The sequence below is a fragment of the Scyliorhinus torazame genome, chromosome 17 (assembly GCF_047496885.1).
Source record: "Scyliorhinus torazame isolate Kashiwa2021f chromosome 17, sScyTor2.1, whole genome shotgun sequence".
Taxonomy (NCBI): domain Eukaryota; kingdom Metazoa; phylum Chordata; class Chondrichthyes; order Carcharhiniformes; family Scyliorhinidae; genus Scyliorhinus; species Scyliorhinus torazame.
This window is the reverse complement of record NC_092723.1, coordinates 16,313,764-16,327,185: the sequence shown is the minus strand read 5'-3', so window position 1 is coordinate 16,327,185 and position 13,422 is coordinate 16,313,764. Positions and strand designations below refer to the sequence as shown.

General features: G+C 46.6%; 1 protein-coding gene across 3 annotated transcripts in view; it reads right to left on the bottom strand.

Moving 5' to 3' along the window:
• The window catches only part of cntn2 (contactin 2), a 203,881-nt gene that overhangs the window by 22,045 nt on the left and 168,414 nt on the right, over positions 1 to 13,422 (bottom strand). For all 3 annotated transcript variants that reach the window (XM_072480105.1, XM_072480107.1, XM_072480106.1), the window contains exons 14-15: positions 12,378 to 12,498; positions 3,968 to 4,126 (exon numbers count right to left, since the gene is read on the bottom strand). In XM_072480105.1, coding sequence (XP_072336206.1) covers positions 3,968 to 4,126; positions 12,378 to 12,498 — 280 coding nt within the window. The remainder of the gene's footprint in view (positions 1 to 3,967; positions 4,127 to 12,377; positions 12,499 to 13,422) is intronic.

Here is a 13,422-nt window from a genome sequence, read left to right as displayed (position 1 = left end):
TTCAGTAGAGGGGCGGGATTGGGCTTTGCTGCGATGGCCACACAGCCGACCAGCTTCCAGTGCTTAAGCACCAGGTGGCATGTCCCCAGGATGTCCACAGCATGAGGCCCCGGGACATTTGAACTCACCTGAGCTGGACTGGAGTCACCAAGCCGTTCGCTTGGTCAGAAGTGGAATTCCAGGCAAGGGAATGCCAAGGAATGTACGTCAGACCATCAGACATAGGAGCAGAATTAGGCCACTTGGCCCATCAAGTCTGCTCCGCCATTCAATCATGGCTGATATCTTTCTCATCCCCATTCTCCTGCCTTCTCCCCATAACTCCTGATCCCATTATTAATCAAGAACCTATCAATCTCTGCCTTAAAGGCACTCAGCAATTTGGTCTCCACAGCCTTCTGCGGCAAAGAGTCCCTTGCCTTTATGTCATTGTTGGGCTAGGGGTGGGGTATCTAGTGAGAAGGAGGTAGGTTTCGCGGGTAGGGGAGTGCACGGAATTTCCCTGTGAGCCCTGGAGGAGACCTGCTCACCCTAAATTTGTCTAACAGATTAAATATATACCGACCATCTTGCCCTCCCCCCCACCGTCTTGTGCGACTGCCACGATTGGCTGTTTAAAATTGCATCGGGATTCTCATTGTGTTGTAGGACTGCAACTTTCACAAGTAAATCAGGGCCACATTGGAGACCCCACCCACCCCTCACGCTCTGAAAACCTCACAGCCAAAATGGCAGCAGTCGAGAACGGGGCAGGAGTATGGCTGGGCTGGGGTTTGTTTGGAAACGCACAGTTGGCATTTTAACCACCTGATAACCCTAATCACAATGGGTGCACAGTAGGTGTTGCCAACCCTGGTTTGGCATATTCTTGGAGGTTTCATCACATGACCTCCCATTTCCAAGCATCCTCAAACAGCCTCTTGGCCCCATGCCTCCAAGAGTTAATGAAAGACAGAAGGGCATGTTGGCAGCACTGTTCATGACCATCAGATGTCTCAAAGGGTTGCACAAAGAATGGAGTGCGTTTGCAGTGTAGTCATGTTTGTAATGTGGGAGCCACAGCAGCAATTTGTGCACAGCAAGCTCCCACAACAAGCAGTGTGGTAATGACCAGATGACTACTTTTTGTCAATGTTAATGACGGATAAACATTGGCAGGGACACCGGGACACAGCTCCCGTGCTTTTCCTCAAAATAGGGCAATAGGAACTTTTACATCTGTTCAAGGACACAGAAGGGGCCTTGGGTTACTGTCTCATTCAAAGGACGTGGCCTCCGACAGTGCAGTGCTGCCTCAGTACCGCACTGGTGCGTCAGCCTTGACCTTTTTTTGTGTTTGTGCCCTGGCACCTGAACCCAGAACCTTGTCATTGGCCACCACCTGAGCCATGGCTGAGAAATAGACTAAAGTACTGAATGGAAAAGTGAATATAAATGATTTCCTGGAAAGTTGGCATCCTGTGTGGGCAGAGCTGTGTTGCCTCCTGCCCACATATTCGCCCGAGGCTGCTGGAATCCTTGAACACTTTTGGATCAGAAAGTTCAATAACTTCAGGAGACATGAAAAAAGTGTCCTCCCCCCTCCCCCTCACAGCCAATTATTTCAGATAAAAGAAATGGTTACATTCCAAACAAGCGGCTCCTGGTAAATTTTACTTTGGCATTTCATGCGATCAACATGGGATCATGCCAAAGTCAATTTAAAATAATTGATTTCAATGCTCTTCCCCAACTCCCCTGTCATCCCCCCCTCCCCAAGCCCCACCTTCCCCACCCACCCTCGACTCTTTGCCAGCAGTGAGCGGCACTGGCCCAAGGGAAGGGGCGGAGCAGCCTTTGGGAGAGTGAGGACTGTGCACCCTGCGGGCCCCATGAGTTCTTCAGGCGGGATTCACAATCCGCGACATGGCAAAAGAACCAAACATTAAAATGCCACCAATCCAATTAAAATAAAAAAAGAGTTAGAGCATTCAGTGCGGGGAAATAAAAAGTTAACTCTTTGATTTTGACCAAGAGAGAAAATAAAAGGACAATTTTCAGGTTGGAGAGAACTGTTGGGAGTGTTATCCTGGGCGCGCAGTAAATGGACCCATGACTGATATCTCAGGTCCTTCATTTTAGTGAGCATGCCTAACTCCAGCCAGCCAAATGCAGAGTTTTAAGCCGACGTACGTGGAGAGATGATCTGAGCGAGGGCATTGTGCTGTCGCTTGACACAAAAAGCATGGCATAGGAACACAGGAACAGGAGGTTATTCAGCCCCTCTAGTCTGTTCTATCCATTCAGTGAGATCACAGTCGATCTGCACCCTAACTCATCAAACTTTGTTGGCTCTATATCCCTTAATATCCATCAAACTGCTTGGTTGTAGTGCTGGGCTGCCGGGGGAAGACAAGCTGCGATGGCACAAGCTGCCATATTCTGGTATGTGTTCATTAACACACTGGGACATTTGGACATATTTTCAGTGTGTTGGTGGATGAATTGGTGAATGTGTAGGTGTGTGAGTGGGTAGGGTGGATGAGGTAAGTGCATTGGGTGGCAAGTAGGTAGGGTGGCAAGTGGATGGGCTGGTGGATAGCTAGGGTGGAAGATGGGTAGGATGGTGAATGGATGGGATACTAGATGGGTAGAGTGGTGGGTGGGTAGGGTAGTAGGTGGGCTGGAAGGATAGTCAGGTTGGGTCAGGAGGGCTTGTCAGGTTGGGGCTAGTCAGGTCTGTTCAGGGGTCAGGGATGGAAGCCGGATGGTCAGGGCAGGTTGGGGGCATTAGACAAAGGTCAAGAAAGTGTCAGGAGTCAAAGGGGAAATTGGAGTGTCATGGTCGGGTGGTGGGGGACAGTCAGGCCAGGTTAGTGGTGGCTGGCCTCAGGGTGGGGGGGAGGTTGTGGGGGAGGGTGCAGTGTGTGTCAGTTATATAGTTACCCAGGAGTTAGAGTGAGTAGGAATTTTCTGTCCAATATTCCTTGGGTAACTATCCAGGTAAGTTTGTCAGAACTGTCCAAGGTGGATTCGAACCAGAGTTGGAGATTTTTCAGAGGGTCATTGGGAGCACGGGATTTGCCCATCGGAAGGTCCAACCTCCCGGGCAATTCCCGGAGAATGAATTGAATTGGGAATCTATGGTGATCCGGGGACCGGAAGATCAGGGTCAACGTTCTCTTGTCATAGACTTTATCCCACCAGCAGAAAATGTTTCTCTCGATCTACCCTACTGATTACCTTCCAACCTTAAAACCTCAATCAAATCACATCTTAACCTTCTATGTTGTGGGATTTAAAAAATTTATTATTCATTTATAGGATATGGACATCCTTGCCATGGCGACTCTTTACCCCACCTTCCCGAAGATAACTGAGTGATTTGCAGGGCAGGTAAGTGTCAACCCCATTGCTGTGGGTCTGGAGTCACAATTAGGCCAGACCCGGTAAGGTTGGCAGATTTCCTTCCCTTAACAATGTGAGTGAAATGAAATGAAATGAAAATCGCTTATTGTCACAAGTCGGCTTCAAATGAAGTTACTGTAAAAAGCCCCTCGTCGCCACATTCCGGCGCCTGGTACGGGAATTGAACCCGCGCTGCTGGCCTGCCTCGGTCTGCTTTAAAAGCCAGCTATTTAGCCCACTGTGCTAAACCAGCCCCTAGTGGAACTAGATTGTTTTTAAAAATTTCAATCCAATAGTTTCATAGTCACCATGCCTGAACACAGCTTTTGTAACTCCAGAATTTTATTCAGTTAATGGAATTTAAATTCCCCAACTGGCCCGGCAGGATTTGAACTCACGCCCATGGATCATTAGTTCAGGCTTTTTAAGATGACTAGTCTTGTAACATGAGAACATAAGAAATAGAAATATAACCATTGTGCCCCCTTCAGAATAAGCCTAGTTTTGCAATTTAGTTATGGTTAGCGCACACTCAAAACTTTAAAGTAGGCAATCATACAGAGCACAACGCTAACTATACCTGTCCTGACATTCTTCCATTCATCAGACAGGGCTGTCCTGGCTTGTATTATGTACTTGCTGATTGGGCTGTGGTTATCGTAGCCTCTACTCCAACTTAGCAGCACCGAGGTGTCATTGATCTCTCTTACCACCACACCTCCCGCAGGGCCAGGTGGACCTGGGAAACAAGAACTTTCATTAATATAGTGCCTTTAAGAACAAAGAACAGTACAGCACAGGAACAGGCCCTTCGTCCGTCCAAGCCTGCGCCGATCCTATTGCCTGTCTAAACTAAAACCTTCTGCACTTCCTGGGTCTGTATCCCTCTATTTCCATCCTATTCATGTATTTGTCAAGGTGCCTCTTAAACATCACTATCGTACCTGCTTCCACCACCTCCCCCAGTCATGAGTTCCAGGCACTCACCACCCTCTGTGTAAAAAAACCTGCCTCACACATCTCCTCTAAATTTTTCCCCTCACGTCTTAAGCTTATGTCCCAAGTCACTTCACAACAGCAATGACATTGATTTAACATCAATTCACTACAAGATGATGAGAACGAGTGAACAGAGGCTTTATTATCCAAGAACTTGCATGCCTGTGACTGCTGTAACAATGAGCGCCACCCACAGGCGGCAGGTCTATAGACTGCCCCGGGGGGGGGGGGGGGGGGGGCGGAGCCAGAGGCGGAGCCCACCAGGGTTCCAGTACAACACATGGAAGGAGATTATATTACCATTCCCTGGCCATAGGCCACAGTACTATACAGACAACTTATATTATGGTGAATACATTCACCACAGACATACAGAGTTTGACGCTGAGCTGCATCAGGAGATGTTAGGACAGGTGACCCAAGCTTTAGCCAAAAAGGTACACTTTCAGGAATGTCTTAAAGGAAGAGAGAGAGAGAGAGAGGCGGAGAGGCTTAGAGTGGGGAATTCCAGAGCTTATTGGAAGCTGAAAGCATGGCTTCCACTGGTGGATAATTAAAATCAAGCATGCTCGAGAGGCCAGAATTGGAGCAACAGAGTGACTTTGGAAGGTTGTAGGGCTGGAGGAGCTACGGACAAGGGGGCGGGTCATGGGGGGGATTTGGAAACAAGGGTGAGAATGTTTGGGAAGGAATTCCAGAGGGTTGAGGCATTTGAAGGCAAAACTGCAAATGGAGGTAGGGGAAGAATCTGAGACCCATGTTGGTCCACTTGGAATGACTGTGATAGAAAACCGTTGTCAAAAGAGTGACAAAATCCTGGAACAAGGGACGGAAAGATTAGCATTGAGCCAGGAAGGAATAAGTTCAACTGCACAGGAACAGGCTGAAATGGTGGGTCTGTCAAGGTAATTTCTCTGTGTGTGGTCTTTGGGTAGGAGGTAGAAATTGAACCATGGAAATAATTGAGTGGAATTAGAGGGAAATGGAAGTGCTAACTGTTTGGTGCTCACGGGAACTTTTGTTGTTCTTAGCATCATAGAAACTTACAGCAGAGAATGAGACCATTCAACCTTCTATGTTAATTCTTTGAAATGAACAAAGAACAGTGCAGCACTGGAACAGGCCCTTCGGCCCTTTCAGGCCGGTATCGGCCATGATACCACCCTTGGCCAAAACCCTCAGCACTTCCTAGTGCCGTATCCTTCTATACCCACCCTATCCATGTATTTGTCGAGGTGCCCTTTGAACAGCATTAATGTCAAATTTACTCCCACAGTTTATTCCCATAACCATGCAAATTTGTCCTCGTCAAGTACATCTTTTCATGTTTTTTTGAAAGTTTGAATGAAGTATGATTCCATCATACCTTCAGGTAGTGTTCAAGAAAATTAACAAAAACATTATCTGCATTGTCCCTTGACCCCTTTTGCCAATTATTTTAAATTGACGTCCTTCGATTATTGACCCATTTGCAATGGAAATGGTTTCTCACTCTCCCTGATCTATAAAAAAAACCTCAGAATTTTGAATAGCTTTATTAAATCTCCCCTCAACCTTCTCTGCTCTAAGGACAACAATCCCAGCTTCTCCAATCTCTCCACATACCCCAACGCCATCATCTTAAAATTTATGTTGATTTTTCTAAAGTAGTTCTTCTGCCACAAACTAAGAGGTAATTGGATAAGCCCAAAAGGAGAAAGTTCGGCCGATAGGGTTCGATGAGGAGGAGTCCCGATGTGGAGAATGAACGGCAGCACAGACACCTTCAGCTGAATGGCCTGGGCCTGCACTGTGGACGTTTAGATTACAAGAGGCCATTGATGTGACTTTCTGTCTGCACCCAAGTTGAATGTCACGATGTAACTGTCTTCATAACGCAATTGACAAGGAGCAATTCCATGGGAGATCGGCCAGTTGACCTACCGTGACAATTCTTCTCCTTCAGGTACCATGCCCTGAGAGGATGTTGTTGAACATGGATTTTCACTGGACTAGTCCATGATTACGCTGGCACATTGCTGCTTTCCCTCTGCAGTATGGCCGACCAGGATTCGCAGACTGATAATCAATCTGTTTGGCTACATTATAAACCTGACCAGACTTGAACCCAGAGCTTCTGGTCCACAGGTATTATCACAATGCCACAAGGAATCATTAGTGTGATAATAATTAGGTTAATTTGCTCTGATGTATTGTTTTTTCCGCCATAATTTTAAGATTCGGAGCATTATTGTGGGTGAGGGAGAGTACAGAATGAGGGGCATAACTTTAAAATTACAACTGGACACTCAAAGCTGATGGCACGGAGGCACAGTGGTTAGCACTGATGCCTCACAGCACCAGGGACCTGGGTCCGATGCCAACCTTTGGTGACTGTCTGTGTGGAGTTTGTACGTTCCCCCCCATGTCTGCGTGGGTTTCCTCCGGGTGCTCCGGTTTCCTCCCACAGTCCAAAGATGTGCGGGTTTGGTGGGTTGGCCACGCTAAATTGCTCCTTAGTGTCCAAAGGTTGGGTGGGGTTATGGGGAGGGGGCGTGAGCCTTGATTAGGGAGCTCTTCTGGAGGGTTGGTGCAGGCTTGATGGGCCAAATGGCCTGCTTTTGCACTGTAGGGATTCTTTGAAATCTGGAACACTCTCTCCTGAAAAGCTGTTGAGGCTGGATGGGGTGGTGAGTGAAAAATAAAAAAACTGTGACAGATAGATTTTTGTTTGGCTGGGGAATTGGAATGAAGTTGGAGAAATAGATTTGAGGTGCAAATCAGCCATGCACCAAAATACCGCAGATGCTGGAAATCTGAAATAAAAATAGAAAATGCTGGGAATATTCAGCAGGTCAGGCAGCAACTGTGGAGAGGGAAGATAGAATACCAGCGGCAGCGAATGGCGCGCAGCCGAGAATCAAGCCCAAAGATAGGTTACGTGAGCGAGCAAAAATCTGGCAAATGGAATATAATCTGGGAAGCTTATTATCTCAATGGTGAGAGATTACAGAGTTACGAGCTGCAGAGGGATCTGGGTGTCCTAGTACATGGATCATAAAAGGCTAGTCTACAGGTACAGCAAGTAATTAGGAAAGCTAATAGAATGTCATCATTTATTGTAAGGTGAATTGAGTACAAATGTAGGCAGGTTATGCTTTAGTTATGCAGGGCATTTGTGAGACCACATTTTGAGTATTGTGTACACAACTGGTCAACTTATTTAAGCTGGTGGAAGAAATTCAGAGAAGGTTTACCAGACTATTGCCTGGAATGGGTGGGTTGTCTTATGAGGAAAGATTGGACAGGCTAGGCTTGTATCCGCCGGAGTTTAGAAGAGTAAGAGGCAACTTGATTAAAACATATAAGACCCTGAGGGGCCTCAACAGGGTGGACGTGGAGAGGATGTTTCCTCTTGTGGGAGAATCTAGAACTAGCGGGTCATTGTTTAAAAATAAGGGGTCGCCCATTTAAAACTGAGATGAGGTGACATTTTTCATTCAGAGTCGTGAACCTTTGGAGCTGTCTTCCTAAAAAGGTGGTGGAAGCATAATCTTTGAATATTTCTAAGGCAGAAGTAGATCGATTATTGGTACACAAGGGGGTGATAGGTTACCGAGGGGTAGGCGGGATGTGGATTTGGTGTTACAGTCAAATCAGCCATGATCTTATGAAATGATGGAGCAGGGTTAGGGGAGCGAATGGCTTACTCCTGCTTTTTGCTCACTTGCTTATATAACAGAACCAAGTGGCTGAATGGTCTCCTCCTGCTCCCATGGTCTTAATGCATTATTTATCTGCTTCTTGCTAAAGTAGACCTGGAGCATCCCTTTAAGTGTTGTTCTTTCTTACGCCTTGCGTTCAAGGCCTTTGAACAAAGAACAAAGAACAAAGAAAAGTACAGCACAGGAACAGGCCCTTCGGCCCTCCAAGCCTGTGCCGATCATGATGCCCTAACTTTAAAAAAAACCTTCTGCCCTCACTTTGTCCATATCCCTCTATTTCCTCTCTATTCATGGACCCATCCAGATGCCTCTTAAATGTTGCTAATGTGCCTGCTTCCACCACATCCACTGGCAGCGCATTCCAGGCACCCACCACTCTCTGCGTAAAAAACGTACCCCGCACATCTCCCGGAAATTTTCCACCTCTCACCTTGAACCTGTGCCCCCTTGTATTTGACACTTCCATCCTTGGAAAAAGCCTCTGACTATCCACCCTGTCTATCTATGCCTCTCAGAATTTTGTAGACCTCTATCAGGTCTCCCCTCAGCCTCCGTCTTTCCTAGTCTATTCAACCTCTCTTCATAGTCAACACCCTCGAGGCCAGGCTGCATCCTGGTGAACTTTCCTTGCACTCTCTTCAAAACTTCCGTGTGCTTCCGATAATGCGGTGACCAGAACTGCACGCAATACTCCAAATGCGGCCTAACCAAGGCTGCACAGTCAGAATGTGAGGTCAATGGCAAGCTAATTGTTCTTCGGCAGGCCCCCCAGGACAATCAATTAGAGGGCATTTCCTGTCAATGGGAGGTTTCTTTATAGGTTCGTGAGTGCTTTCTCCTTGGCCCCTTCCGAGGCCAGTGAAAACCAAAAGAAATCGAAGAGCTTTCTGACGTTTATTTATAAAACACGGTAGAAAACCTTTGATGTGTACTGGTGTTAAGAAGACACATCCTAAAAGCTTTTTTGTACACAGACAATAAAAATCTATCTGGAAAGCTCTGCCTGAACAGGGTGATGGAAGTAGGTTCAATAGTAGCTTTCAAAAGGGAATTGGACAATTACTTGAACAGGAAGAAAAAAACCCCACGAGGGAATATAAGAGTGCATAGTCTTTATAAAGGCGTGCATGTTCAATTTGCAAGGCATTTATTTTGATTTGCTGGGGGTGGGGGTGGGGGTGGGGAGGTAGAATGCCATAGAGCGAGGTGAATTCCAGCATTCAGTGTGACAATGAAAGCTTGTTCTTAATCGACTAGAGCTCTCTGTTTGCACGGTAGCGCAGTGGTTAGCACTGTTGCTTCACAGCGCCAGGGTCCCAGGTTCGATTCCGGCTTGGTCACTGCATAGCTGACTGGGTCATCAACCTAGACCTGCGGCCTGGGGGCCACATGTGGATATCTGGGTGTCGAGACATTCTGAATTGTTACCCATGCGCAGGGTTGCTCCATTCCGCTGATTTCCGTCCGCAGGGATTTGTTCCTAACGTTGTGACTGAAGTGATTCACACATAAAGCAAGGACAAGTGAAATGAGGTTGTGCCAGTTGCTCACAACAGTGACCGTGCGTCCAAAATGTAAACGTTTCTTTTGTTTTTACCATTTGGAGTGATGGCAGCTCTATTAATATACAAACGATTAAGCATTTTCTATAACGTGTTACAAAATATTCGGCGTGTATTGAAATGTATTTAATCTTATTCATTAGGTCATGATGAATGAACAAGTCCAATTTCAATCATGTGGCCCACTGATATGAAGGAGGGTCACTCGTGAGGCCCACTCACCAGCCTGGGTTGCCCATCGCTGACACAGATCAAGAAAGGCAGTGGTCCTCATACTGCCCCCTGGGGAACCCCACTGTCTACCTTCCTCAAGTCCTGAATTGGAGATGCCGGCGGTGGACTGGGGTGGGCACAGTAAGAGGCCTTACAACACCAGGTTAAAGTCCACCAGGTTTGTTTCGAATCACTAGATTTCGGAGCGCTGCTCATTCACCTGATGAAGGAGTTGCGTTCCGAAAGTTAGTGATTTGACACAAACCTGTTGGACTTTAATCTGGTGTTGTAAGGCTTCTGATTGTTCCTCAAGTCCATTCAGCGCAACTCTATGTTTCCTGTCAGCCAGCCAACTTCGTATCCATGTTACCACTGGCCCCTGTTATGTCCTGGGCTTCAACTTTGCTGATAAGCAAAAAACGCAATCTAACTAGTTAAACAAATATGTGCTGGCTGTCCTTAATTAATCCAGATTCACTCTGGGCTTGCTCGCCGCAGTGGCTATGCCACATGAGTTGATACTTCCATTCCCGGTGACTGGAGGTCAATCCTGGAGGGTTGGTAACCCAAGTTGGAATTGTTTTCAGAGTCAAGGGTATCCATGAAACCTCGGTACAAACATTGGAACATGTCTCTCTGGAGTAACCACGGCAACAAAACGCCTGCCCAACGGGATGGCCTGTGGGCTGCTCAGAAAATTGACATTTGCGAGAAAGTACCCCGATCAAATCTTGTTTCTGTCTTGTTTTCTTAAATAAAACAAGGCTTAGGAGAGCGATTGGAATGAAACGCAGTCCCCATGGATTCCCCCCTCCCCTTTAATTATTTAATGAAAGGGGCCTTTGTGGTCCTGAAAGCTTATGGAAACATCTGTCACGCCAGCTGTTTGTTGAGTCTGGAGGGTCTGGCATTCGCTGAAGTAACCAGCCCTTTATCTGCATGCGGCTGATTATATGTCACATCTCTGTGACATTTGCAGTATCAAAAGGAGTTGTAATTAACAGGGGAGGCTGAAGAGATTAATATACATCAGTCCAATATCAATTAAAAACTGAAAATAAAATCTGAGTCCCCAGTGATTTGAATTTAGTGGTGTTCTAAAAGCTAGCAGACTGAGTGACGAGCTGTCCATTAACATCACATGCAGTTATTAACTTACTGCCTTTCCCCCCTCCATTTTTCTCAATCGTAACATTATACCGCACAGGACACCATGCGGCCTATCGCACTTGGGCTAATCCTTTGATAAAGCTACTTCATTAGGCTTACACCTTTGCTCTTTTTAATTAACCTGCAAATGTTTATTTTCAAGTATGTATCAAATTTCACTATGTGAGTGACAATCGAACCTGCTTTTGTCCCCCTTTCAAGCAACGCGTTCCTGATCACAAGAACTCACCATCTGAAAACCACCCCCGCCTCTGATTCTTTTGCTAATTATCTCAAACCTAATCACAGTGGAAACAGTTGCTCTTTAATTACTCTCTCCAACCCCTTCAATTTTTTTTTACATCTGTGTTAAATTCCCCCTCACCCCCTTCCTTGCTCGAAGGAAAACTGTCCCGGGTTTTCCAGTCTCTCCACGTATCTGCAGTTCTTCATCCTTTTTCTTTAATATGGAGGGATGGTGGTAAAACACATCATCACGCCAGTCTCTTTTTAAATCTGTTTCCAATTAAGGGACAATTTTAGCGTGGCCACTCCACCTACCCTGCACGTCTTTGCATTGTGTGCGTGAGACCCACGCGAACACGGGGAGAATGTGCAAACCCCGCACGGACAGTGACCCGGGGCCAGGATCGAACCCGGGTCCTCGGCGCCGTGAGGCAGCAGTGCTAACCACTGCACCACCGTGCCTCCATTCAGGCCTTCATCCCTGATACCATTCTCACCAGTTCTCTCTGTATCCTCTCACTTCACGAATAGTGTCAACAGAGAAGACGCACAAACAGATTCAAAAACAGCTCCTTCTGTGCTGTTACCAGACTCCTAAACGACCTTCTTATGGACTGATCTGACTGATACTACACCCCTGTATGCTTCACCCGATGTCGGTGTCTATGTATTTACATTGTGGACCTTGTGTTGCCCTATTACGTACTTTCTTTTCATGTACTAAATGATCTGTTTGAGCTGCACGCAGAAAAATACTTTTCACTGTACACGTGACAATAAACAAACAAATCCAAATCCAAGAATTAAGGAGCCATAAATCTGATCATCGCTAATAAATCCAACAGAGTTCAGCTGAAAAGTCTTTACCCAGAGAGCGGTGAGAATGCGGAACACGCTGCAACTTGTGGTTGAGATGAATGGTATGGATACATTGATGAGGAAGCTAGACCAACAAGGGAGTAAGGAATAGAAGGTGTGTTGAGAGTGTGAGATGATGGAGGGTGGAAGGAGGCTTTCATAGCACATAAACTCTGTCATCGGCCAGATCGGCTGAATAGCCTGTTTCTGAGCTGTGAATACTATATTCATGTCAAATAATCAAATGGATAATCCTTACCTCTCACAACTAGCTTTGCAGATGCAGAGGTGCTGTCCACTACAGTCTGGGCAGTGCATGTGTACATTCCAGAGTGTTGCAGTTGCACGTTGGTTATCTTGAGGTCGCCAATGGTTTCCCGCTGCAGGCAGAGGGATGGAAACACTTTGGTGTGAATAAGGCAAGTGGTACAAGTGGCTGCACTTGTGACCCATTAATACACTGGCACCAATTTTCCCCAGGCCACTGAAATAGGAGCAACTTTCAAAAACACAGAACTCCTGGCAATCCGTCACTGTACCCCACCCCATTAGGGGTGACTTCACCGGATGCCATCGGGCTCTGCTTCCCTGTGGCACTTGAAAACGAACAAACTGACCGAGTCTTTGATCACCAATATCATGCTGAGCATAGTGACAGCACAGTCTTTTCAATGGGCTCAGGACGCAAGACGTGGAATGATTCTCATCTGTGGGAAGCACTGGCTATTTATTTCCCCTGGAGCTGATGCCATAGCCCGAAGCCCTTGCATCCCAAGGTGCAGAATCAGGTGGGGTAGAACTTACCCGAGTTCCTTATCCTTTCGCCCTGTGTTATTTAGTGCATGTCACGGGTGATAGGGCGAATCAGAGTCAATGCTCTCCTGAGCAAACTCCCATCTTCCATCCTCCATGAACCTAAGCTCATCCAACACTCTGTTGGACATGACCTAACTTGCAGCGAGTCCTGTACACCCATTACACCTCTTGTGCTTGCTGACCCCACCTGGCTCCCGTTCTGACAATACCTTGATTTACAAATTCTCACCTGTATCTGTGGACGTATGTTTATATATAATGTGTATGTGTGTGTGTATGTGTGTGTGTGCATGTGTGTTTATGTCTCTACACAGAGACAGACATATTTAAATATGTCACCCAACGTGCTGTGAACTTTGGAGCCAAATCTCACTCCTCACTGCACCGGGTTGGAAGGCGAATGTCATGGAAGAAAGCACAGCTTTCATAAGAACATAAGAACATAAGAACATAAGAACTAGGAGCAGGAGTAGGCCATCTGGCCCCTC